The sequence below is a fragment of the Bos grunniens genome, chromosome 22 (assembly GCF_055505025.1).
Source record: "Bos grunniens cultivar Pamir isolate PY7600 chromosome 22, Bosgru_T2T1.0, whole genome shotgun sequence".
Lineage (NCBI taxonomy): Eukaryota > Metazoa > Chordata > Mammalia > Artiodactyla > Bovidae > Bos > Bos grunniens.
Window position 1 is genome coordinate 60,213,857 of NC_141186.1, and position 23,730 is coordinate 60,237,586.

At 62.2% G+C, this 23,730-nt stretch overlaps 1 protein-coding gene across 6 annotated transcripts in view; it reads left to right on the top strand.

Moving 5' to 3' along the window:
• The window catches only part of MGLL (monoglyceride lipase), an 85,439-nt gene extending 61,952 nt beyond the window's left edge, over window positions 1–23,487 (top strand). For all 6 annotated transcript variants that reach the window (XM_086368869.1, XM_086368868.1, XM_086368870.1 and 3 more), the window contains 5 exons: window positions 3,479–3,615; window positions 4,662–4,772; window positions 11,493–11,582; window positions 19,458–19,673; window positions 21,357–23,487. In XM_086368869.1, coding sequence (XP_086224995.1) covers window positions 3,479–3,615; window positions 4,662–4,772; window positions 11,493–11,582; window positions 19,458–19,673; window positions 21,357–21,482 — 680 coding nt within the window. In that variant the 3' untranslated portion in view covers window positions 21,483–23,487. The remainder of the gene's footprint in view (window positions 1–3,478; window positions 3,616–4,661; window positions 4,773–11,492; window positions 11,583–19,457; window positions 19,674–21,356) is intronic.
• The last annotated feature ends 243 nt before the right edge of the window (window positions 23,488–23,730 follow it).

Below are 23,730 nucleotides of genomic sequence, written 5' to 3' on the forward strand. Positions count from 1 at the left end.
CGCAGCCCCCCAGCAGAGCCGTGTCCCCCCAGCTCGCGGAGTCCTCGGTCCATGGGGAAGGGGCGGTGCTGGGGGCGGGGGGGCCCTAATCAGCGCACCTGAGACAGAGACCTGAGGTGTGTGGGGTGCACGGGGAAACTCACGGCTGTGTGGCAGGGACTGCACGTGGGTCTCGGGGCTCCCTCCCGGCCTGAGAACTGGCGGGGTGGGTGCAGGCCGCCATGCTTCACCGCGGGGCTGGCCTGTGCGTAGGCCCACCAGCAGGCCAGCGCAGAAAGCCAGAGACAGGCCAGGCTCGCGTGGAAAAGGAGGCTCCTGTGAGTGACATCACCACTCAGCGCAGGGGTGCAGGGCACCTCGTGAGCTGCTGAGACAGTCAAGCCACGCCTGCTGCTCGGAACTTGGTCCAGGCGGTTGGACGGCACTGGGAATGTACTACATGCCCCAAGTCAGCTCAGTCTACGGGGGTCGCTGGTTGGTGGTGTGAGCGACACCTCGGTTTTAAGAAGGAAAGAACCCCCAGGCAAGGGAGCCGTGTCTCACACCACGAACCCCGACAAGCTGCGGCTGGATCAGGATGCGTGCGTGGAGAGTGAAGCCGCGCCCAGGGACGCCGGCGGTCAGTCACCCTGCTCTGTGAATGTGCCTGCCGGCCCCGAGCAACACACTCACAGAGGGCTGCTGCGAATCTTATGCTGTGCGTGTGTCACCCCCACCAAGAAATGGAACCAGAAAAGAACTCAGAAAAGAATGCTGAGTTCCTTGACACCCCTGCAGTAGAGAAGGCCATTATAACTGAGAATCAAAATTCAGAAGCCACAAAAAGAAAAGATCCACAATTTTCTCAAAAATCTTCCATAGCTAAACACGACGTCAAGTTGAAGGACAGATGACCAGCTCGTGTACACAGAGCTCTTAGATGTCAAAAAATGCAAAACCTTGATAGAAAAAAAACAAACAGCAAAGACAGGAATTCTCAGTTTACCAGGAAAGAAATACAAGTCCCTCTTAAAACATGAGAAGACGTTTGACTGGCACGTTCTCCTGTGTTTCGGGTGCGAATCCACAGAGTGATGTGCTTTGTTGGGAGGCCAGTAGATTCAACCCAGCACGCCCCCCGTGGACGACGTCAACCCGCCGAGACGGCATCTGTGGGCACCTTTCAGCCAAGCAGACCTGCTCCTGGCCGTGCACCCCAGAGGCGCGCGTTCATGGAGCTCGAAGAGTCATCCCCAGAGATGAGGTGCAGGCAGTGGTGTGGTGAACAGGGGTCGAATGTCACACGCACGGTTTTGGCGAGAGGTGGCTGGAATGACCATGGTTCACCCACACGAGGAGCCCTATGACAGGAAGAGTGTGCCATCTGAAGTAATCTCCAGACTGTGTTAAAATGAAAAAAAACTGGCGTAGAATAGGGTGGATCTGTGCATGCTACCTTTCATGTAAAAGGAAAAAAAGGGGAAATATGGATAGATTGATATATTCTTATTTTTGCAAAAAGAAATGCTTTTGACAGAAGACAAAGAAAATAATAAAATGTTTAGCCGTGGGGAACAAGAGGAAACCGGAGTAGAAATGAGACCTTGCTGAGTGGATCTTTTTTTATTTTTCTAACTGTTGTACCAGGCAAATGTTTACATAATCAGAGAAGAGAATTAAACTGGAAGATGAAATAGAAAAATTTATAGTTGTCAACAACAAGTTTATTTTGAAATTAATCTAATCGGGTATCGATAAGTAACATAGGCAGACAGAGAAAATAATTGTGTTTACAATTCTTTGGACTTTAAACGTAATACTCTGTCCATATCGATACTGAACTACATTCTCGGGTCTGGGGAGTGGGCTAGGGATTATCGTGTAGCGGGTACGTTGGGCGGCTTGGATAGCAAAGTACCACAGACTGAGTGATGTCAAGGGCAGGAATTTATGACCTGAACGTTCTGGAGGCTGGAAATCCAGGACGAAGCTCTTGACTGGGCTGGCTCCTCCCGGGGTCTCTGCCCGGCGTGCAGACGGCTGTCTCCTCCCCGCGTCCCCACTCGTGGTGGGACAGTCCAGCCTGTCCCCCCGCACGTCCATGTCTTACTCTCTTCTTACGAGGACACCAGGCCGAGGGCGTTCTGTCAGTCGCTCAGCCGTGCCCGACTCTGCGACCCCACGGACCACAGCCCACCAGGCTCCTCGGTCCATGGGATTTTCCAGGCAAGGATACTGGAGTGGGCTGCCGTGGGTGGGGGGCAACTTAATCACCTCTTGAAAGACCGTGTCTGCAAACCCAGCTGCCTCCTGCGTGGTGGGTGTGGGGTGTCAGCGTGTGAGTGGGGGGCGGGGGTCCAGCCCACAGCAGGCCCACACGGCCTCAGTCTGGGGGTGATGGAGAGGTTCTGCGGGGACGTGGTGATGGTCGCACGGCAGTGGGAGCGTGTGTGGAAATGTGTGATGATGACGGGGACGATGGCACGCTTTACCTCCGTTAGAAGTAAAAACGAGCTTAAGAGGCTTGGCCTGCCGCCGAGAAGGTGACAGTAGGGGTCTCCGGACTGCACGGTCAGAGGTGTCAGAGGCGGGTGGGCTGGGCAGCGGTGCGCGGGCACACGTGGCAGACGGCAGCAGAGAACAGGCTGTGGTCTGGCCTCACGGAGGGTTTCCGAGTCGGAATCTTGGCGGCCTGGCTTCCAGCCACTGCGAGCCCTGCTTTCTGTCCGTGGGGTGGGGGGCTCGGTCACAGCCCCTCCGGGCAGAGGCGGCCGAGGGGCTTCAGGCCGGCGTGCTCGATGTGCATCCCTGTGCTGAGGAGTGCCTTCTCTTCTGCACTTTGCAAATGCTCACATCACACGGTTTCCATGGCGACCGGCATCCCTCAGGGAGGGGAGCGTGGAGGGGCCCTCAGAAAGGACTCGGGGAAAGGACCAGCTTGGATCCAGGAGGAGGGAAACGCCCAGGAGGGCGGCAGCACGGCCTAGTCCCGCTGCTGCCTTGCGGAGACCGTTTCTGGCGCCCCTAGGCTGGTGCACATCTGTCCCCTCCTCGTCCCCGAAGGTGGGAGGGAGGGGACGGGATGCGGCCTTCATCTGGTGACATGCTGGCGCTCGGACGCACGCCCTGAGGTTCGAGGAGCTGGGGCGCCCGGGAGCCCGGGGGGACTCGGACTCCATGTGCCCGTCCTGCTGCCCTCGGGGGAAGTGGCCACCAGGAAGGCCTCCTGGCTGCGTGGACAGGCTCTGCAGCATTTACCTCCTGGCTCGTCACCTCCTGGCTGTGTGGTCTTGGGCACGTTCCTTAACCTCTCTGTGCTTCCATTTCATAATCTGTAAGATGGGTTTGAGGGCGGTGGAGACGTTCCACACGAGAGAGCGCGCTTGGGAGGGTTGCGGGGGTCCTCCCTGGAGAGTGGTGGTCGTTCCGTGAGGAGACCGCCGGGCTTGGTGGGGGCGCCAGCCTCTGCTGACCAGTTCTGTGCCTGTTTCCCTTCCAGTCGGCCACGGGCAGAGCGAGGGCGAGAGGATGGTGGTGTCCGACTTCCACGTCTTCATCCGGGATGTGCTCCAGCACGTGGACGCCGTGCAGAAGGACCACCCGGGGCTGCCCATCTTCCTCCTTGGCCACTCCATGGTGCGTAGGCCGCAGAGGGCCCGGGCCAGCGCCCCCGGCGTCCGCCCGGCTGCGGATGGGGGGTCGTCCTCTGCACACGCTGCACGTGGGCTCCCGGGGGTGTTTGCTCAGGAAACAGGGTGGGGTCGGCGTCTGGAGGCGGCCCCAGAGGAGGGTTTCTCCACCCACTCCTCCCCTTCAGGGCCCAGGGGTCACTCTGCTCCCACTTTTGGGGGTGGGGCCCCTCGGTTCGTGCTTCCTGCTGGTTTCAGAGTCACGCGGTTCCCACTAGGACAGGGGTCCCCAGAAAGCAGTCCTTAAAGGCCATTCCTAATCCCTTCTGCCTTTTAAATACACAAACTCCTCTCAGAATCTTTAAATCATCTGTGAACTTTAAATCATCTGTGGTCTTTAAATCGAGCTGTGATCTTTAAATCGAGTCTCCTCAAACCAGCAGCACGCAGGCCAGGCCTGCCTGCAGGCGCCCAGCCACGTGGGCCGGCAGAGGACTGTGAGCTGCTGTTCTGCACCCTGGGGACCTTCCCTCCCCACCTGCCCGCCTGGCCCTGTCCCTGCCAGTCTCTTCCCGGCCTGGCGCTCGTGAGCGTCTGGATTTCAGCCCCTGGTTCAGATCCGCTCCAGTCAATAGCCGAGGTGGCCGCCCTCCTTCAGCACCCGCTGTGTCCACTCAGTGTTTTTCTTGGAACCTGGATTCCTGGGCCCTTTAACTGAACCAGGAAAAAAAAGTGTAGCAATCTCTTATTATCCTCTGATTTTTTTTTTAATCTCATATCAAGCCTGATGGACTGGATGAGTGGGGGGTCTGCCAGCTTTTGGCTTGAAATGAAATAGAAATGTGTCTCTGTGGCACTTAGAGCCCTCAAGCGGGGACCTTGTTTACATCCCCTGAAACGTTTGCTCTTGGAAAGCCCTGGGGAAACGTGTAACAGGGTAGTCGTGGGCCCAGCTCACCTGGCGCTCGAGGGCGCCTGTTCCAAGGCAGCAGCTCTGGGCCTGGGGGACCCACTCCGGCGCCCCCGCCCAGCACGTGCCCCCTCTTCCCGCAGGGCGGCGCGATCTGCATCCTCACGGCCGCGGAGAGGCCGGGCCACTTCTCGGGCATGGTTCTCATTTCCCCGCTGGTCGTCGCCAATCCAGACTCGGCGACACTTCTCAAGGTAAGCAGGCCTCCTGCTCTGTGAGCCCCGGCAAGCCTCCCTGACCCTGGGCCCGCGCTCATGCTCGTGTCCGGGGCGGAGGGGCTTCTCCTGCTGTCGTGACGAGGTCTGGACGCAGTGAGCATTGTTGTGGCTGGAACTCGGTCATTTCTCAGGTCAGGTGTGGTTTCTTCCCCCAAACAAACAAATCGGCTTCCCGTCTGGGTGTTTCTCGGTGGACGTTCAGAGGAGGAAAGGCCTCGCCGCTGCCCACGGCTGCGCACGGCTCTGACCCACGTGGCTCCTCGGGGGTGTTTTTCTGGCCGTGACGGTCCTCATGGAGCTCCCAGAGGGTTGTGGCCTGGGCTGGGCTTTCCCCCCTGAGGAAGCGGCGGAGACCACGGCCTGGGAGCAGCCAGATCGTGGATGTGGGATGCTGACCCGATCTGGGCCCAGTTCAGAGACTTGAGACCTGGGGAGGATGAGACGCGGGGCCCACGCTCTGGTCAGTCTATGCCTGACACAGGCCGGGCGGGCAGCTGCTACGCCCCAGCCAGTGCTCAGGACTCTCAGAGGAGCAGGAGGGGGCAGTGAGGTGGGGGCCACCCTGCAGGACACGGCGCACCGCCCCCTGCCCCGCGGTCAGTGACAGGGCAGAGGGGCACTGCCCCGATGTCCTGGTGGGGCCCCTGAGGACCCAGCGCCACAGCTGTGACCCCGACCCTGGGCCTGGGCGTCCAGCGGAGACAGGGTGTCAGCAACTTGAAGCCGGGCTGGACCGAGCTTAAGGAGAAACCAGGGTCTCTCTGAGCACTGAAGCAGAGAGCACCCCTCTACTCAGTTCTCCGAACAGGCCCGCCAGCCAGCTCCTCCGAGTTTTATCCTGTCTGGAAATCAACTCCAGTGGATTTCAGTGCCTGGTGGAGGCGGGACCGCCTGGAAGGATGGGTTCATTCAGACTCCCAGGCGAGGCTCCGGGGGGCTTGGTCTCCTGGCCCCCTCCCCTCCTGGTCGTGATCACGTAGTCTGCGGCCGGACCACCTGAGGGTCCTGGTCAGAGAAGAGAGTGAGCTGGACCGGGGTCCCGGGTGGAGCCCCCACGGCGCTCCGCGGGCTCCGTTCGTGATGTGTTTGCACAGCGTGTGCTGGGCTCACATGTGAATCGTGCCCTCAGCTCCCGCCCTCAACTCACCCCAGGGGCGGGGAGGTCGCTGGCTGCGGTTACGCTCGGGACCCCGGGGCTTGGAAAGGACCCTCGGCTCCCCGGGTCCACCCCCCGCCCCCCAGGGCTGTCCACTCCCCATCAAGGGCATCTCCCCAGAGGGAACGTGCCCCCCACCCCAAAAGAGCCCAGGACCCTGGGGGGTTTCAGATGAAGGGCACAAGGGCAGGGGATGGGGGGCAGCCAGGCCCCGATGGGGAGCCCACCCGGTGCCCCCTCCAGTCTTGGGCAGTCTGGGGGCTCCTGGGCAAGGCCTCTGTTGGGACCTCGCCCAGCCGGTGCTAATAGATGTCCTTGTGGGCAAGGGAATGTGGGTCCTGGTTGTTAACCAGGATTCACGAGAGTCCTTGCGGCCCCCAGCCCTGGAGGGCATCCCCTCCCCTCTGTGAAGCCCGTTGCTGCCCCGGGGTTGTGGGGGTCAGGCAGTCCTGACCCACGAGGCCCAGGGACGCCCCCGCCCCTCCGTGAAGCCTGTGAGTGCCCCGGGGAGGGAAGGTCGGGCAGTCCTGACCCGCAGAGTCTGCATCACGTCTGCCGTGCGGGAGCCCGGGGTCACTCTCTGGCCTCACCGCACCTGAGCAGCTTTGGAAGGAAATCTCAGGCTCGTGGGGCTCTAGGCGATGCCAGTGGACACAGGAGCGGTCCTGCAGCAGCTGGGGGCGAGGCAGAGGGCGCAAGCCCAGCTCCCCCTGTTGGCCGCGGCCGGGCGGCGGGCGTGTGCGTCTCCGAGGGTCGTGCATCAGGCGGGAGCGTGTCGTCTGTTCTTCCTGTGCTGTGCTTCCGGCAGCCTGCCGCTGTGCGTGCGGCTTGCTGTGGGTCAGGTGAGGCCTCCCCGCCCTGCCTTTGGGTTTCCAGTGGTTCGGTCTTCAGGACCCCAGAGACAGGTTCCTAGAGACTCCCCTTCTGGCCGAGGCAGACCGTGAGGTAGGGGCTTCCCTGGGCCCCGAGGCTGTAGGGTGCGGCACGCAGAGCTGTGTTCGGGTCTGTGACTCCCATCCCAGAGCGCGGCTCCGGGACAGGTTCACGGCTGCCGGTCCCCCACGGGTTTCCGCAGTGGCTCAAACGGTAAAGGACCCGCCTGCAATGCAGGAGATGCGGCTTCAATCCCTGGGTCGGGAAGTTCCCCTGGACAAGGGCACAGCTGCCTGCTCCGGTATTCTTGCCTGGGAAATCCCCTGGACAGAGGAGCCTGGCGGGCCACAGTCCATGGGGTCGCAGAGTCAGACGCAGCGTAGCGACTGACTTTTTGCTCTGTTTCATCATCCCGATGGAGACATTTCACAAAGTAGCACGAAGCATCGGGGCCTCGGGGCGCAGACGGGCACATGGAGGGTGGCAGCCCCCCGCCCCCCATGTGAGAGTGCCAGCCCCTGCCCCCAGCCCCAGCACAGCTGGTTCTCGCCCCACTTCCAGCCGGCTAGGATATGTGCAGCCTGGGGACGAGATGGGGAGAACCCTGTCTGCACTCAGATCCTGGTGGAAGCAGGAGTTTATAGACACAGCAAGCCTGGACCCCAGGACAAGTGTCAGGGTCAGTGGGACGCTTCCTGGAGATGCCGCAGAGCAGCCGCCCAGGGGACATGGGGACCCCCCACGCCCGAATTGGTGCCGTACCCCGACCTCCCCGGGACGGCACGCGGGCGGGGCTGCAGGGTGACCCGTCCTTTGTCCAGGAAAACCCGGCCTCGCCCTGGATGTTCTCCCTGAGTGAGGGCTGGAGTGATCCTCCAGGTGACCCTGTCTGCCTGTGGCTGGAGACTGCCCCTGGGGTCCCGGGTGGAGATGTGGGAGTGGCCCCGTGCTCCCAGACGCCCCCTCCTGAGGCGCCAGGGGCCGTGCGAGTGTGCCAGACACGCCCGGGTGACTTCCCCTCCGTCATTGCCCTGTGTGTGGTTCACGGACAGGAAATGAGGCTACAGTCTCGCTCAAGGTCAGCGTGCACCCTGGCTCGGCCAGTGGGCATGGCGGGATGTCCTTTCCCCCCAGATCCACCAGGGATCAGCTTCCCATCTGGCTGTTGCTCTTCTGCTTTTAGTCCCCGGAGTCCGGAAGGCCCTGGAGCCGGGGGGCTGGAGGGGACACGGGAGGGTCCCGGGAAGGGCTGGTCATCAAGCTCAGATACAGTTAGACCGGGAGTCGGGGTGTGGCTGGGCCGTGACCTGGCCCCTGAAAGCGGCCGCCGCGTGCACCGGGGGCCTTGGTCCCACCCTGAGGCACGCAGGCTTCCTGTTGTCCACCTGGGGGTGCGCTCACCCAGGTGGCCAAAGTATTGGAGCTTCAGCTTCAGCATCAGTCCTTCCAATGAATATTCAGGGTTGATTTCCTTTAGGTTTGATCTCCTTGCAGTCCAAGGGACTCTCAAGAGTCTTCTCCAACACCATGGTTCAAAAGCATCAATTCTTCAGTGCTCAGCTTTCTTTATAGTCCAACTCTCACATCCATACGTGACCACTGGAAAAACCATAGCCTTGACTAGACGGACCTTTTTGGCAAAGTGATGTCTCTGATTTCTAATATGCTGTCCAGGTTGGTCATAATTTTCCTTCCAAACAGAAACTGGGGACCACAGACTCTCTGGGTTCCGCCGGAGGTCAGATGCAAGCCTGTCCCGCTCCGAGTCTCTGCTGCCTCCTCCTCCGGGGCTGGGGTCTCAGCTCCCAGGCCGTCCTCGGCCCGCGAGCACTGAGGTGCCCTGGGGGGGCCCTGCGGCTGCACGGACCTGCCTTAGCCCACTGGCCTCACGATGAGGGTGGAGGTCTCCTCCCAGGGCCGTGGCCAGGTCACTCCTTCCTGAGCGGGATCTGGGCTCTCTCCACGCACCCGCAGGATCCTCCAAAAATTTTGGAAGAAGTGTTCCAGTTGACAGTAAGAACCATTGTATCGTGGATGCCAGCTTCTCTGTGGGTGAGCCACTGTCCCACCCCTCCTCCTGGTGGCTGTGGGCTCTCTCGGTGGACGGTGCTGGGGCAGAGGAGGCGGCAAGCAGCAGGGACCTGGACAAATCAGTCCTCCCCGCCTGGGGTCTGCGGTGCTCTCCAGCCCCCCACCTGCCTACTCGCCTTGGACCTCGGGGCCCCTCCTCAACCCCAGCTGCCTTGATCACCAGTCAGCCACTCTCTGCTTCTTCCTAATGAAAAGGCTAAAGAAACCAGCCCACCCTTCAAGAGCGTGTGTGGGGCGGCGGTTCCGAGCTTCTCCCCCACCCTGAGACAGCGTTTCCCCATCTCTGCTTTTGTGGGGAGCAGGCAGAGAGGCACCCAGGTGTTTTTTCTTTTTAGCTGTGACCTTACTGCCATCAGAGATTCGTCTCTGCCCGATTGAGTCTTGTTAGAAACATGACCGGAACATACTTCGCTGGTTTGGAAGAGCTCAGGGTCTGGGTGGCGCCCCCCTCTCACCCTGGGCTCCTTGGAAAGGGCACTGTGCAGGTCAGGTGTGGCCCTGTTCCTGGCCCTGCCCGTGGGGGTCGGGGACGCTGCCCCTCGTGGAGCCGTGCTGCTGACTGTCAGGAAGGGAGGGGCCCAATGGGGGGCACCCTGCCTGGTGCAGCAGCCAGGTGGGAGGAACAGGGCTTTGGGGGGAGACCTCGGGGCCCTTGGGGAGACCGGGAGCTCTGTGCAGCAGAGTCCTTGCCAGGACTCGGCGGGTGTCCCGGGAGAGAAAGTGAAGGGGCAGCTGAATAAAAAGACTGTGCTGGACGAGGCAGACAGACATGCCGGGGCGGGGGGAGGCGTCCTGGTCCCATCACACGCGGCTCCTGGGGGTCCAGCTGTGACGGGGACACGCTCAGAGTCAGCCCACAGCCCCTGCGTCCCCAGGGAGCCGAGGCGGGTCGTTAACAACAGCAGGAAGCTTCGGAGCCGCTCAGCAGACTCTGGGCCCCACCTTACATTTCCCCCATGACTCCCTCAGGCCACTGTCATTGGAGGTGCGCGCCCCGAAAGCCCACCCCCGTGGGGCGGGGCCAGTGAGGGCGGGGTGCCGGGGTGTCCCCTCTCTGCGCCTGGAGCACTTGACCTCCGTGTTTCCGCCTCGCTCACACTCTGGCCTTTGGAGGCACAGATCTCAGCTCCTGGGGTCAGGCTCGCAGAGGAGCCCCCGATCCAGGAGCCCACAGACCGTCCTGTCTGCTCAGAAGCAGCCAGCCCCTTCCCTCTTGGAATTCGAGCCCTCCCCGGCGTGTACTCATCCCTGGGGCTGGCCCACCCCCACCCTGACCCCTGACCCTGCTGGATGGGTCCTATCCAGCCCATGATGCTTCAACGGGTGCGGGAGACTCAAGGCCTGATGTGGGTTGGATCCAGGTTGGATCCTGGGTGTTTGGGGCTGGGTGGGCAAACGCCCGGCACATGGAGGCCGCCAGTCCACACATGTGAGGATGGACCCGAGCGTGGGGTTGTGGTGAGGTCAGAGGTCGCCCCTGTGGGTCCCCAGCCGTTTGGGACCCAGCTGTGCGCAAGGTCGTGAGGCTCCTGATGGCCAAAGAGGAGCGGTTTTGGGGGGCGGAGGTGCTGGGGGGACAGCAGGCAAGTGCAGGCCTCTCGGTCACTGGGAACAAGGGCGGCCGCACCCCAGGCCTCTGTCCGCCCCGTCCAGCCGGCCGCGGGCAGTGGTGCTGAGCCTGTGTCCTCGTCTCTTAAATGATGGTCAGCCCTTCCCTCAGGGCGTTCGTGTCAAGATCCCAAGACGGGAGTCCCTGGGACCATGCCGATACTCCGTGGTCACTGGGTGCCAAGGGGCAGACCCCCCGTTGGCCCTGTGACGGCCGCACGGACCCGGCACTCACCACCCCCCACTTTCCGAGCGAGTTTAATCTTAGCATTTCACAGCTCGCCTTGGAAATAGCATCTCTCCTCCCTGAGTGTCTGCAGAAACGGAAACGGCCCGCCCCGCCAGCAGACGCGTGAGAGCCGGTTGACGCGTCTCCTCGATAAACACCAGCTCTGGGGGGGTTGGGGGTGGGGGCGGCCTGGACCTCAGTCCGGATCACGTTGGAGCAGCGTGTATTAAGCGCCTACTGCGAGGTGGCGCCTTGGCACACAGCAACCCCGTGGGCAGCTGAGAGACAGGCCGGCAGCGTGCAGCCCCTGTGCACGTGAACGCCGGGAGCCAGGCCCGTGCCCCCGCCCGGCCTGGCGGCAGTTTCTGCCCCAAGACAGTCAGCGGTGCCTTCTGATCAGGGCGCGTCCTGCCTCAGCTCGGGTGCCTGGGTGCTTCTCCTCCCACAGAGAATTCGAGGTCACTGCCCGGAGTGGTCCGGGGAGGCGGCCGCACGCGTCAGGAGCGGCAAGGGAGCAGGTGGCCGCTGCCAGCCCCGCCCGGCCGCCCCCAGCCAACCCGAAACCCAGGCCCGGGAGGCCGTCTGCGCGGGGCGAGCAGGGGTCCTTGGCTGCCTGGCCGGGATCAGGCCCGGCTGACGCCCCGTCCGGGTGTCCCTCTCCTGAGTGGCCTGTAGGCAGCCCGAGGGGTGGCCGGGCCGGGGTCCCATGGTGCTAACCGTAGCTTCCCCTCGTGTCCAGGTCTTCGCTGCGAAAGTTCTGAACCTCGTCCTGCCAAACATGTCCCTGGGCCGGATCGACTCCAGTGTGCTCTCGAGGAATAAGACGGAGGTGAGTCTTTCTGAGGAGCTGGGGACAACTGGGGCTGGTCGGGGGAGCCGGCCACGGCCCAGGCCTGGGGGGAGTCCGGGCGTTGGCCTCGCCGCGGCTGTCTGCCGCCATTCCCCCGAGGCTCTGCCTCAGGTGGCAGCACGTGGAGCCATGTGAGGGCCGTCTGGCTTCAGGGTCTGGAGGGAGGGGTGGGCAGTGGTTCTCTGAGCTGTGCCCACGTGTGCAGAGCACCTGACCAGGTGGAGCTGTGTGTGTGCGCCAGCCAGGTCTCGTGAGCTTGTGAGGAACAGCAACCCAGTTTAGAATGACTTCAGCAGAAACGGGTTTGTTGGTGAAGGTAATGGAAGGCTTCAGGCACAGCTGGATCCAGGGACGCAGAGTCTTAGTCAGCACCATGTCTCTTTGCCCCTACCTCGCGTGTCCCCTGGAGTGGCCTTATTCCCAGCCAGACTTCCCCGAGTGGAGGCGAAGCTGGCCACCAGCAGCTTTACATGAGCAGCCAGTGGAGAGGCAGCACAGCCCCTTCCAACAGCAGCTCTGAAACCGTGTACCTCAGACTGGGACTGGAACCCAGCCAAAAGCCATAGTACCTGGTTTCAGGACCTCGTGAAGCTCAGGTTCTTGATGTCTCATCACAGAAAGAATTCAGGGGGAGACACGGTGATAGGTAAGAAGTGGATCTATCCAGATACAGAGAGAAGCAGCCTCCACAGGCAGAGTGTGGGCCATCGCAGAGGGCGAGTGCGGCCTCGAAATGTGGCCTGGTTAGATTTTATAGGCTGGGTCGTTTCATATGCTCATGAGTGGGAGGGCTGTTCCAGCTATTTTGGGGAAGGGGTGGCGATGTCAACCCCTCCTTGGTCTTTCACCAGGCTGCCCTGGTGCCTCAGAAAGTAAAGCATCTGCCTCCAGTGCGGGAGACCCGGGTTCGATCCCCGGGTCGGGACGATCCCCTGGAGGAGGAAATGGCACCCCACTCCAGTATTCTTGCCTGGAGAATCCCATGGACGGAGAAGCCTGGTAGGCTACAGTCCATGGGGTCACAAAGAGTCAGAAACGACTGAGCGACTTCACTCCACTTTGGTCTTTTACCAGTGGAGCTGTCGTGGCGCCTCTGGGTGTCATTTCCCTTATGGGTTGAGGATTGAGGTCTAGTCTTGTGTGCATCTTGCTCCCATTTGACTCTCATCAGTTTGTGTTGTGGCCTTGGGCTACGTCACTCTTTCAGAAGCTGTGCCCTATCCCAGGGCTGGTTCTTACCCCTGCACAGTTGGTTATTTGTCCTGGAGAGGGGGCGGCGTCACCCTGCCCAAGCTCACGGCCTGAGAACGGAGGAGGACAGCTCTGCTGTGGGCCGGGGCGGGCAGCGTGCGGCCAGGCTGGAGGCTGCACCGAGGGTGCCGGTCAGGCCGGCGCCTGTGGCCACGGGTCAGGCCGGCGCCCTTGTCCACGGGTCCCTGTGGAGGCCAGGGTGGTCCATGAAGGTGCTGGTCAGGGCACCATGCCCCCACCCCTCTGGTGAAGGGCCAGTGCCTCGTCCCCAGCCTGTGAGGATGGGCCCTCGAGCTCCGGGCCAGGTGGCTGTCTCATCCTCACCCACCCACGGCGGCCCATGTCCCAGGGGCAGACAGACGCTCCCCAGGTGCCAGAGCCTGCCCGAGGTCGCCTGCCTGAGAGCTCTGTCTCGGGGGCAGGACCGCACAGGCTCACGGCTGGTGAACAGGCGGTGCCCTGGACAACGGGAGCATAACGCCGAGTCGTCTCCTGCCTCAGTTTCCCGTCTTTCGTCAGGACGCTGAGCCAGGAAGTCGTGGCTGCCGGTCGGCCCTGGCTTCCTTGGGGTCTGGCATCATGATGGAATGTGGCCTCCTGGCCCTCTGAGCCACTCAGCTGGATGGGAGTCATCCCAGACGTGCAGGCAGGGATGTTCAGGCCACGGTTCCAGCTCCCTGGCCTTGAGGGCCCGCTGTTGCTGAGTCAGGCTTGTGCAGGTCTCCAGAGGGAGCCAGTCCACCCAGTCATCCACACCCCATTTGAATTAGAATTTAATTTTTAAAAGCAGTCCCTCCCAAACCCCCATCTTGGAGCCACATTTGACCCACCAGAGTCGAGAATATTTGAGTAAAGAAAGAAGATGTTCATTCCAAGAGGCAGACCTGTGTGGTGAGCAGCACAGCATTAGAGCGTCCCGACAGGAGCGGGGCCGATGTTAACCCATTTCACAGATGAGGACACTGAGGCTCGGGGGATAAACCTTGCCCGAGGTTGCAAGACGGTCGGGGCAGAGCTGCGACACTCTGATTCCACAGTCTATGCTTGGCGCGCCCTTCCAGCTGGGGTTTACGAGCACAGAGCTCCTGACTTGTATTTCCTGGTCCACGTGGCGCACGTGGCGGGCGGGGATGCTGGGCCCAGCACTCCACGTGCAGGGTCACTGCGAGCCGAGGCCTGTGGGCCTCCTTGTGCTGCCACAGCCAAAGGATGACTCTGTTTCAAATGTGCAGTTTCCCGTGAAACCACCGATTTCTGCAGCAGCCTCTTCACACTGTTCAGGGCTTCTCAAGGCAAGAACGCCAAGAGGGCTTGCCATTCCCTTCTCCAATAGACACTTGGTCAGAACTCTCCACCATGACCCGTCCGTCTTGGGTGGCCCCACACGGCATGGCTCGTAGTTTCACTGAGTTAAACAAGGCTGTGGTCCATGTGATCAATTTGGTTAGTTTTCTGTGACCGTGGTTTTCATTCTCTCTGCCCTCTGATGGAGACAGGAAAGAGGCTTGTGCAGGCTTCCCGATGGGAGGGACTGGCTGTGGGGGAATCTGGCTCTTGCTCTGATGGGTGGGCCCTTGCTCAGTAAATCTTTAATCCAGCCGTCTGCTGACTGGTGGGGCTGCACTCCCAGTCCTGGAGTCCACAGACCCTGATCTCCTCCAGGAGGACTTCTGTGAACACACCACTCCTCCAGCACTGCTGCTGTCAGTGACCCTGACGCCGACCCCGCGGCAGGCCACTGCCAACCCACGCCTCTGCCAGAGACCCCACAGGCAAGTCTGGCTCCGTCTCTTCTGGGAATCACTGCTTCTTCTTCCTGGGTTCTGGCACGCACAGAGAGAATTCCAGAAAAACATCCAATTTTGCTTCATTGACTATCCTAAAGCCTTGGACTGTGTCAATCACAGTTAACTGTGGATAATTCTTCAAGAGATGGGAATACCAGACCACCTTACCCGCCTCCCTAGAAACATGTGTGCAGGTCAAGAAGCAACAGTTAGAACTGGACATGGAAGAAAGAACTGGTTCAAAATTGAGAAAGGAGTGCATCAAGGCTGGATAGTATCACCCTGATTATTTAACTTCTGTGCAGAGTACATCATGTGAAATGCCGGGCTGGATGAAGCACAAGCTGGAATTACTGGGAGAAATACCAATAACCTCAGATATGCAGATGACACCACCCTTTTGGCAGAAAGTGAAGAAGAACTAAAGAGCCTCTTGATGAAAGTGAAAGAGGAATGAAAAAGCTGGCATAAAACTAAACATTCAAAAAATGAAGATCACGGCATCCGGTTCCATCACTTCATGGCAAATAGATGGGGAAACAATGGAAACAGTGAGAGACTTTATTTTTGGGCTCCAAAATCACTGCAAAATCACTCCCAAATCATCACAAGCCATGAAATTAAAAGACACTTGCTCCTTGGAAGAAAAGCTATGACCAACCTGGACAGCATATTAAAAAGCAGAGACATTGCTTTACCAACCAAGGTGTGTATAGTCAAAGGCGTGGTTTTTTAGTAGCCATGTATGAATGTCAGAGTTGGACTATAAAGAAAGCTGAGTGCCGAAGAATTGATGCTTTTGAACTGTGGTGCTGGAGAAGACTCTTGAGAGTCCCTTGGACTGCAAGGAGATCAAACCTAAAGGAAATCAACCCTGAATATTCTTTGGAAGGACTGATGCTGAAGCTGAAGCTCCAGTACTTTGGCCACCTGATGCAGAGCCGACTCATTGGAAAAGACCCTGATGCTGGCAAAGATCGAAGGTGGGAGGAGAAGGGGGTGATGGAGGACGAGCTGGTTGGATGGCATCACTGACTCTATGGACATGAGTTTGAGCAAACTCTGGGAGTTGGTGATGGACAGGCAGGCCTGGCGTGCTGCAGTCATGGGGCTGCAAAGAGTCGGACACGACTGATTGACGGAACAGCAGCAACTGCAGCAGCTGTGCTGGGCAGCACGGGCTGGCGGGGCGGGGGGACCATGGCCCTTTGAGAGCTTAGAGTGGAAACATCCAGTTATCTCACCACCTGCAAGTAGCCGGGCCAAAGAGGAGAAAAAGATCACGAGGTGACTCCAAACACTCTTAGTTTGAAAGGAGCAGATTTCAGAGCTTCTGTCTCCTTTGTGAAATCACGAACATGTCCCCGAAGGCTTTACACCAAACGGAAGCATCTGGGTGAATGCCTCGCAGGCGGGCTTCCCTTCGCGGCCCCTCACCGCTGCCCCGTCCACGGTCACACAGCGTCATGTGTCCACGGTGGGGCTCTCCAGAAACACTGCTCAGTCTCCCTGCCGGGCAGACGTGGAGCCTGGGCTCCGGTTGGATTAAGTAGGGAGCAGAGAGGATGAGCTCCTACCAGCGGGTGCTGGGAGCTGCCCTTTCCACATTCTGCTGAGCTTTAAAAATAGCAGCGCCGAGGGGCGGGCGGGGGGCGGGGGGGGGGGGGAAACGGGCGGGGCAGACGCCTCGAGGACAGAGTGGGCTCCTGAGGCTCGCCCTCTGTGGTAGTCTCCCCTGCAGCCCGGCAGCCCTGAGGCCCGAGGCCCAGCCCTGAGGCCCGAGGCCCGGCACTGATGGCCCGTCGGGCTTGCTGGAGCGGGACTCAGGGAGCGGCTGCAGGCTGGCGCGGACGCGGGCTCCCTGGCAGGCTCCCATCTCTGGGGTTCGCTGTGGCAGCCAGGACGGGCGGCGTGAGGCCCCCACTTGACAGCTTGGGACCCGCAGACGCACACAGGCCCTGGCGCGGGAGGAAAGGCAGGGACCCCCGTGTGGTCTCAGCACCGCCCATTGTGCTGGGTCTTGCCCTGCTTCTTACCACAGCTCCAGAACGTCCGTCTCACGAAACGTCGGCCCAGAGAGGCCAAGTCCCTTCCCCAGGGACTCCCAGCCGTTGGTAAGGGTTTGAACCTACGTCGGGCTTTGTGGTGGAGAATCCAGCTGCCAGTACAGCAGACGCAGGTTCAATCCCTGGGTCAGGAAGGTCCCCGGTGGAGGAGAGGCAACCCAACCCCGCTAATCTTGCCTGGGAAACCCCACGGACAGAGGGGCCTGGCGGGCTACAGTCCTGGGATCACAAAGTTGGACAGGACTGGAGCAACTAAACCACTCTCACCCCCAAGCTCCTGACACTACAGTCCTGGAGACAGAGCAGCCGCCCCTCAGCCTCTTCTGCGTCTGTCCTCGGATTTCGAGCCCCACCGACATTCTGAACGTTTCACCCTCGACCATGGCTTCCTCAAAATGCCGTGAGGCCCTCCCACTCAGAAAAGCCATGGATGTTCCACACAGTTGTCCGGCCGAGGCCGCCAGCACGGGATGCAAGGAGAAGGAGCCGTGGGGCACTCCCGGCACCCACAAACCTCCGACTGCTCACGGCAGGGCCCCCCGCAGCCCTGCTCCAGCTCTTCCGCCGGGAGCACCCCCAGTCCCGTGCCGAGGCAGTCTCCCTTCCAGAACCCAGTCTGTGTTCTCTGTCGCTGCACCAGGACGCCCTCCAAGTGCCTCCTGGCTGGTTGGCACGCACGCTGGCCGGCCGTATGGCGAGTTCTGGGGGGCTAAGGAGGGTCTGGCCCTGCTCCCACTCACATCTGCGGGGGACTCCGCTCCAGGCCCCCTCCCCAACTAACGTTTCCGGTGTGCCTGCGTTGAGGGTTGGGCCCCTGCTGCTGTGGCCTTCGTGGCTTCTGCCCATGCAGCCGGGAGGCCACCTGCCCGCGGCCTGGGGGGCTTGGCCACCCGAGGCGTTGGCCTCATCACAACCAGGGCTGCAGACAGGCCCAGCCTCCCCCGCCACCCCCCCTCCCCCGCCACCCCTGTGGACCGGCTGTCACTTCCCTGCGGGTCGGTCCTGCTTTGCGACTCATCCCCGTGCACGGCTTATCCCCACAGAAGACTTGTCTGTTTTCAGCAGCTGGGGATCTACCAGTGCCTTACAAATAAGCCTCGAGCCGCAGGAGCCTCTCTTAGCATGGACCTCTGCGCAGGGGCGACCACGGGGGCCTGGCTCAGCCGGTGCCCCTCGTAGAGGTCTGCTCGGCCCCTCCCCATCCCCATGTTCCCCGCTCCCTGCCCCCCGCCCCCCGCGACTCTGGGGGGAACATCTCTGAGCCCCAGAGAGGCTGGTCCTTGAGGTCACCGGCTGCAGAACAGCCAGGGCCTCTGCGCTTCCCTGACAGCTCAGCTGGTAAGGATTCCACCTGCAACGCAGGAGACCCCGGTTCCATTCCTGGGTCAGGAAGATCCCCTGGAGAAAGAAAAGGCTATCCACTCCAGTATTCTTGGGCTTCCCTGGTGGCTCAGCTGGTAAAGAATCTGCCTGCAATGCAGGAGACCCTGGTTGCATTCCTGGGTTGGAAAGATCCCCTGGAGGAGGGAAAGGCTACTCACTGCAGTATTCTGACCTGGAGAACTCCATGGACTGACCGTATGGTCCGTGGGGTTGCAGAGAGTGGAATGTAACTGAGTGACCTTCACTTTCCGAGAAGCCAGGCAGGGTTCCTGCGCCTCTGCCCACGTGCCCTCCTGCAGGACCACAGGGTTACAGCGGCCAGGACACCCGCGTGCGCGGGTCGGGCTGACCCCTCAGAGACCCCGTGTTGCTGCTTTGTAACCCCCTGGAGGCCTGGCCACTCTGATGGTCACTGGAAGAGGGTCACGGAGACGTGGTCCCCCAGGAAGGCCTCTCTGGGCTTTTGGGTGGGTGCTGGCTGCTCAGGTGCTGCAGGCTTGGCCTTGGCAGGGGAGGTCCCCGTCCACCTCCGGCCTGGGGTACAGGACACTGAAACCCTGGTGGGTTTAGGTCTTGAGACCTCCGAAAGCAGAGGCCGCTGGGATTGCGCGGGCTGCTTACCTGAGGGGAGCTTTGTTCCCTGAGCCGTTGCCCTATGCGGGGGTGTGGGGTCTGCCCTGCCCTTATGGCCGCCCCTTCAGCCCGCCCAGCCTGCCCTTCCCCCAACACCCAGGTCTTGACCCGTCAGTGTGTACACAGGGCCAATCAGCCTGTACACAGGGCCCGTCAGCCTGTACACAGGGCCCATCAGCGTGTACACAGGGCCAGTCAGGGTGTACACAGGGCCTGTCAGCCTGTACACAGGACCGGTCAGCACTTACAGAGGGCCTGTCAGCCTGTACACAGGACCAGTCAGCATGTACACAGGGCTGGTCAGCGCGTACACAGGGCCCGTCAGCCTGTACACAGGGCCAATCAGCCTGTACACAGGGCCCGTCAGCCTGTACACAGGGCCCATCAGCGTGTACACAGGGCCAGTCAGGGTGTACACAGGGCCTGTCAGCCTGTACACAGGACCGGTCAGCACTTACAGAGGGCCTGTCAGCCTGTACACAGGACCAGTCAGCATGTACACAGGGCTGGTCAGCGCGTACACAGGGCCCGTCAGCCTGTACACAGGGCCTGTCAGCGCGTACACAGGGCCCATCAGCCTGTACACAGGGCCGATCAGCGTGTACACAGGGCCCGTCAGCCTGTACACAGAGCTGGTCAGCCTGTACAGAGGGCTGGTCAGCGTGTACACAGGGCCCGTCAGCGTGTACACAGGGCGGCTCCCCAGGGTCTGACGGACATCCCTCTCCCTGCAGGTGGACATCTACAACACGGACCCCCTGGTCTGCCGCGCGGGGCTCAAAGTCTGCTTCGGCAACCAGCTGCTCAACGCGGTGTCGCGGGTGGAGCGGGCGCTGCCCAAGCTGACGCTGCCCTTCCTGCTGCTGCAGGGCTCTGCCGACCGCCTCTGCAACAGCAGGGGCGCCTACCTGCTCATGGAGTCGGCCAGGAGCCAGGACAAGACGCTCAAGGTGAGCGGCTGCCACCGCCCCGCACCAGGAAGGGTGGGGGCCTGCCTTTGGGAGGCGTGTCCTGGGCGCTGGTGAGGCATCAGCTGGTCGTTCACTCCCTGGGGAGCACCCGCGTGTCGGGCACAACAGGATGGCAAAGTGTCGTTTCCGGTGGGGAAGTCCCCCGAGTGTCTTCCCTCTAGACCGGGAAGCCGGCCGGCTGCAGGGATGGGGAGAGAGCGGACCCGTGGGCCGTGTCCACACCGAGTGGCAGCTGAGCCTGAAGGTGGCTCTGGGTGGTCGGTGGGGCAGACAAGCCTCAGGACACGTGCGTGCATGGCTCCCACCCCTAGCGGCTTCCCCATGGGCACAGCTGCGTGGGTGCCCGGTCTGGGGCTGCCCGCTTGGTCACGGGCACACAGGCGGTCCCTGCGGTGCCACACCTGCTGCGGGGGCTGGGGCTGCAGCGCCGCTGTGCCCCAAGTCCTCTGCCCACCGCCCTCCTCAGCTCTGCTCTGAGGGTCAGCCTTGGCCCAGGCAGAGAGGGACTCAGATGAGCCTGGGACAGGGGTGGGCTGGAAGGAGATGGTACCTGGGGGATGCGGCCCTGGGGATCGCGAGTCCCGTTCTGACGCTCCTGAAACTGGGACAGATAACTGAAAGAGGGGGCTCAGAGGTCCGTGCTCACGGCAGCCCCGAGATGGAGGCGGGCCCGACGAGCCCAGTGGGGTCCATCCCACTGACGGAGGAACGTTACTCAGCCTCGGAAAGCGGGGGCGGGGGCGTTCTGATAGCTTCCTGCTGCCACGAGCGTGGACACACCTTGAGGAGGGCTACGCTCAGTGAAACGAGCCGCTCACCAGAGTGCAAGGCATGTGCGATTCCACCCCCAGGAAACGAGCAAAGGTGACGAAAGTCATCGCAGTAGACAGCAGGGGGGACCCGCTGTGGCCCCGTGTGGGACTCGGCGCTTTCAACTGCCAGGGCCTGGTCGCAGAGCTGAGAGCTCGTAAGCCATGTAGCTTGGCCAGAAAAAAGAATGGAAAAGAAAGCGGCTGCTGTCGCCAGGGGGCAGGAAGCAGGGCAGGGAGCGGGCATGTGGCGGGGCCGGGCTTTCGGCCGTCACGAGAGCGCTGCAGAGCCACCCGGGACACCGAGCGCCCCAGCCGCACACGCAGCGGTGGCTAAGGTGGCCCGTTTCCTGTTACGAGATTTCCGTGCAGTCAACGAGAGGCATTTGGAGAGGCCTTTGGAAGTTGCCGGGAATGGCAAGGAGATTGCTGGTTACACACGGGGCGAGTCCGGAGGAGGTCGGGCTGGAGATGTAGATGCTGAGGCGTACACCCACAGGTGGCTCCTACAGCCTGGGGCCTGGATGGGGTTCTGGGGGGCCGTGGAGGGAGGAGGCCAGAGCCCCTCATCCCGCGGCCACACCAGCCTGCAGCTCAGGGGGCCCACGTGCTGCTGCCAGGACCACCACGTGGGCAGGCGGAGTGCGGGTCTGATGGGGAGGCTGGGGCCCTGCAGGGAGAGGAGCACAGACAGAGTGGGGGTGGCGGGGGGCACTGTGAGTAAGGACAGGACCTGCAACCGTGCAGGGGCGTCCGTCTGCAGACTGCCGGCTGACCAGGCGCAGGGCAGGGGTCCTCTCTGGTGGCCTCGTCCCCTGCTATGGTCCTGACCGCCTGTCTCTCCTGGTTGCAGATTTACGAAGGTGCCTATCACATCCTCCACAAAGAGCTTCCTGAGGTGACCAGCTCTGTCTTCCGGGAGATAAACACGTGGGTCTCGCAAAGGACAGCGGTGGAGGGAACGGGGTGCCCACCCTGAGCCCCCCGGCCAGCTGCGGGGCCACTGTCGGGCAGCGGGCAGAGGAAGGGCAGGGGCTGGCTTCTCAGACGTGGCCGAGAAACACACACACACACCCCCAGATTGGAGGACTCCCTAGCACAACTGACTCAGGCAGGCTTGTCACCGGTCAGGCTGTCCACCACTGGGTCTGCCTTAGACGGCAGACGCTTTGTGCAAAACTGGAGGTCAGGGCACTTTCCAGAGAACTGCTGGAAGGCCTGAGGCCACACGGAGCCCTGCCCCGCCTCTCCCGCCCTGCAGGGTCCCAGGAACCCCCCCACCAACCCCAGCAATAATTGGAGGGCGTCCTCCCGCCGCCCCGCACCCTGCCTGTTCCCCTCTGGCCATGGGACGCGGGGCAGGTCCACTGTCCTGCCTGACTTGCGTGCCTGTGGGGGCCCGGAAGTGCCCGCGGGCCCACCCTGGCCCGAGTCAGCTGTGAGCCCTGGGGGCTGGACTGGGCTAGGGGGCGGGGGCCTGGGCGTGGGGAGGGGACCACCCCCCACCCCGCTCCTGGGCGCATGGGGGCGGCTGCTGCTCCCTGACGGCTCACCCGACGTTCGGAGGGCCGCTGTGCTGGACGTCTGTTCAGACGCGGAGTCTGTGGGCGGGAAGCAGGGGTCTTGACGGCGCTGGGCCGGAGCTGGTCCCAGGCGGTGCCTCGCCCGAGGCCCCAGCAAGAAGGGCGATCCGGGTCCCCGCAGCCGTCCCTTACTGGTGCCCTGCCCGCATCCCCCGCCCCTTGGCCCTCCCTGCTCTGGCCAGCACGGTAATTGGGGGTCCCCGCTGCCCGGGGGTGCTTTCGCTATCCGTGTGAGCGTGGTGGGGGCGCTGCACCCTGGGAGGGGAAGGCGTGGCCCCTGGACGTGGGGCTGGGTGGGGCTCGACCCAGTCCTCCAGCGGCAGGAGCCGCTGCCCCGCTGCACCCTGCTCTTCTGGGGAGGTCCCCCGCCTCCGTTCCAGGGTCCCCTAGTGCACCCTGAGCCAGAGTGGGCCCCCCGGTGAAGGAGCCACGTGGGCTCGTGGGGGGACCGGCCAGGTCCCCACGGAGAGTGGCTTCGTTGACCTGTTCCCCTTTGGAGAAGGAAAAAGAATGTAGAAAATGCCCTGTGGGCTCTGCCCGCCGTCCTCCGGGGCCAAGGAGCCGCAGAGATGCCGCGCACCAGCCCACACCCACCCCCGCCGCGCCGCGCGTGGAAATGTCTCCACGGCGGGCCACTTCCCAAGCCGAACGCCGGGCGGGCACGTGGTCCGACCAGGAGTCTTTCAACGCTTGGACTTATTTTCTTCGAAAGCTTTCAGAGATGCACATTCAGCCGCCTTCAGCGATCTGGTCAAAGAATCGCCCATATTTGAAAGATGTTCCTCGGATCTGGGACTGTTTTCCTCACGGGGTGGGCCAGGGCATGCCCTCCACGGTCAGGGTGCGGGCAGCCGTGTCTGGGGCCCCATCCTGGCAGTACCAGCGAGTGCTGAATCAGGGTCGCCCGCCATGCTGAACCCAGAGCCCCTGGGCCGTGCCCGCCTGGCCCTCGGTGGTGCAGGGGAGCTGGGTGTGCACAGGCGGCAAGGCTGGGCAGAGCACTGAGGGAAGGGCGGGCGGCCGAGCCCATGTGGACCTGTCACTCAGGCCGCCTGGGCCACGGGAGGTGGTTCTGTGCGGACGGGCTTTCCAGAAGATGCTGCCCGCGGCTACCGGGGGTCCCGGCCCCCTGGGCCCGCTCTTGCTGGGGCTGGGGTGCTGACCCCGGCGTGCCCTCGGCCCTGGTGCTCGGAACCCCCCGCAGGCCCCCTGTCTCCCTCGCCGACTGCTGACTCCCCCCATTGGACCACAGCGACTTCCCACACAGTTTCCTGGTTTGCTGTCATGCCCACGGCTCAGCCGCCTCCCTCCACGCCTGCTGTCAGTGGGGCCCTGTGTGTCGGGTAACAGATAGTGCGGGACCGACACAGCTAACCCTAATAAACCACGGTTTCTGCCGCCGCTGCCTGCCTGTCTGTCTGATCGACCCCGGCACGCCCTGCAGAGACAGGTGGCCTCCTGGCTGACCACGCTCTGTGGGCCCCCAACTCCTGACGGGTTAGGAAGGCGCCCTGCTCCCGACCTGGGGCTGCCCCGCCGCCTCACCCACCGCAGCTCCCCCGCAGCTGAGGCAGCAATCTGCACGTCCGCCTGCAGCCCGTCGCCCGAGCCCCAAGCGTGTCCTGCAGACCATCTCCCTCCAGC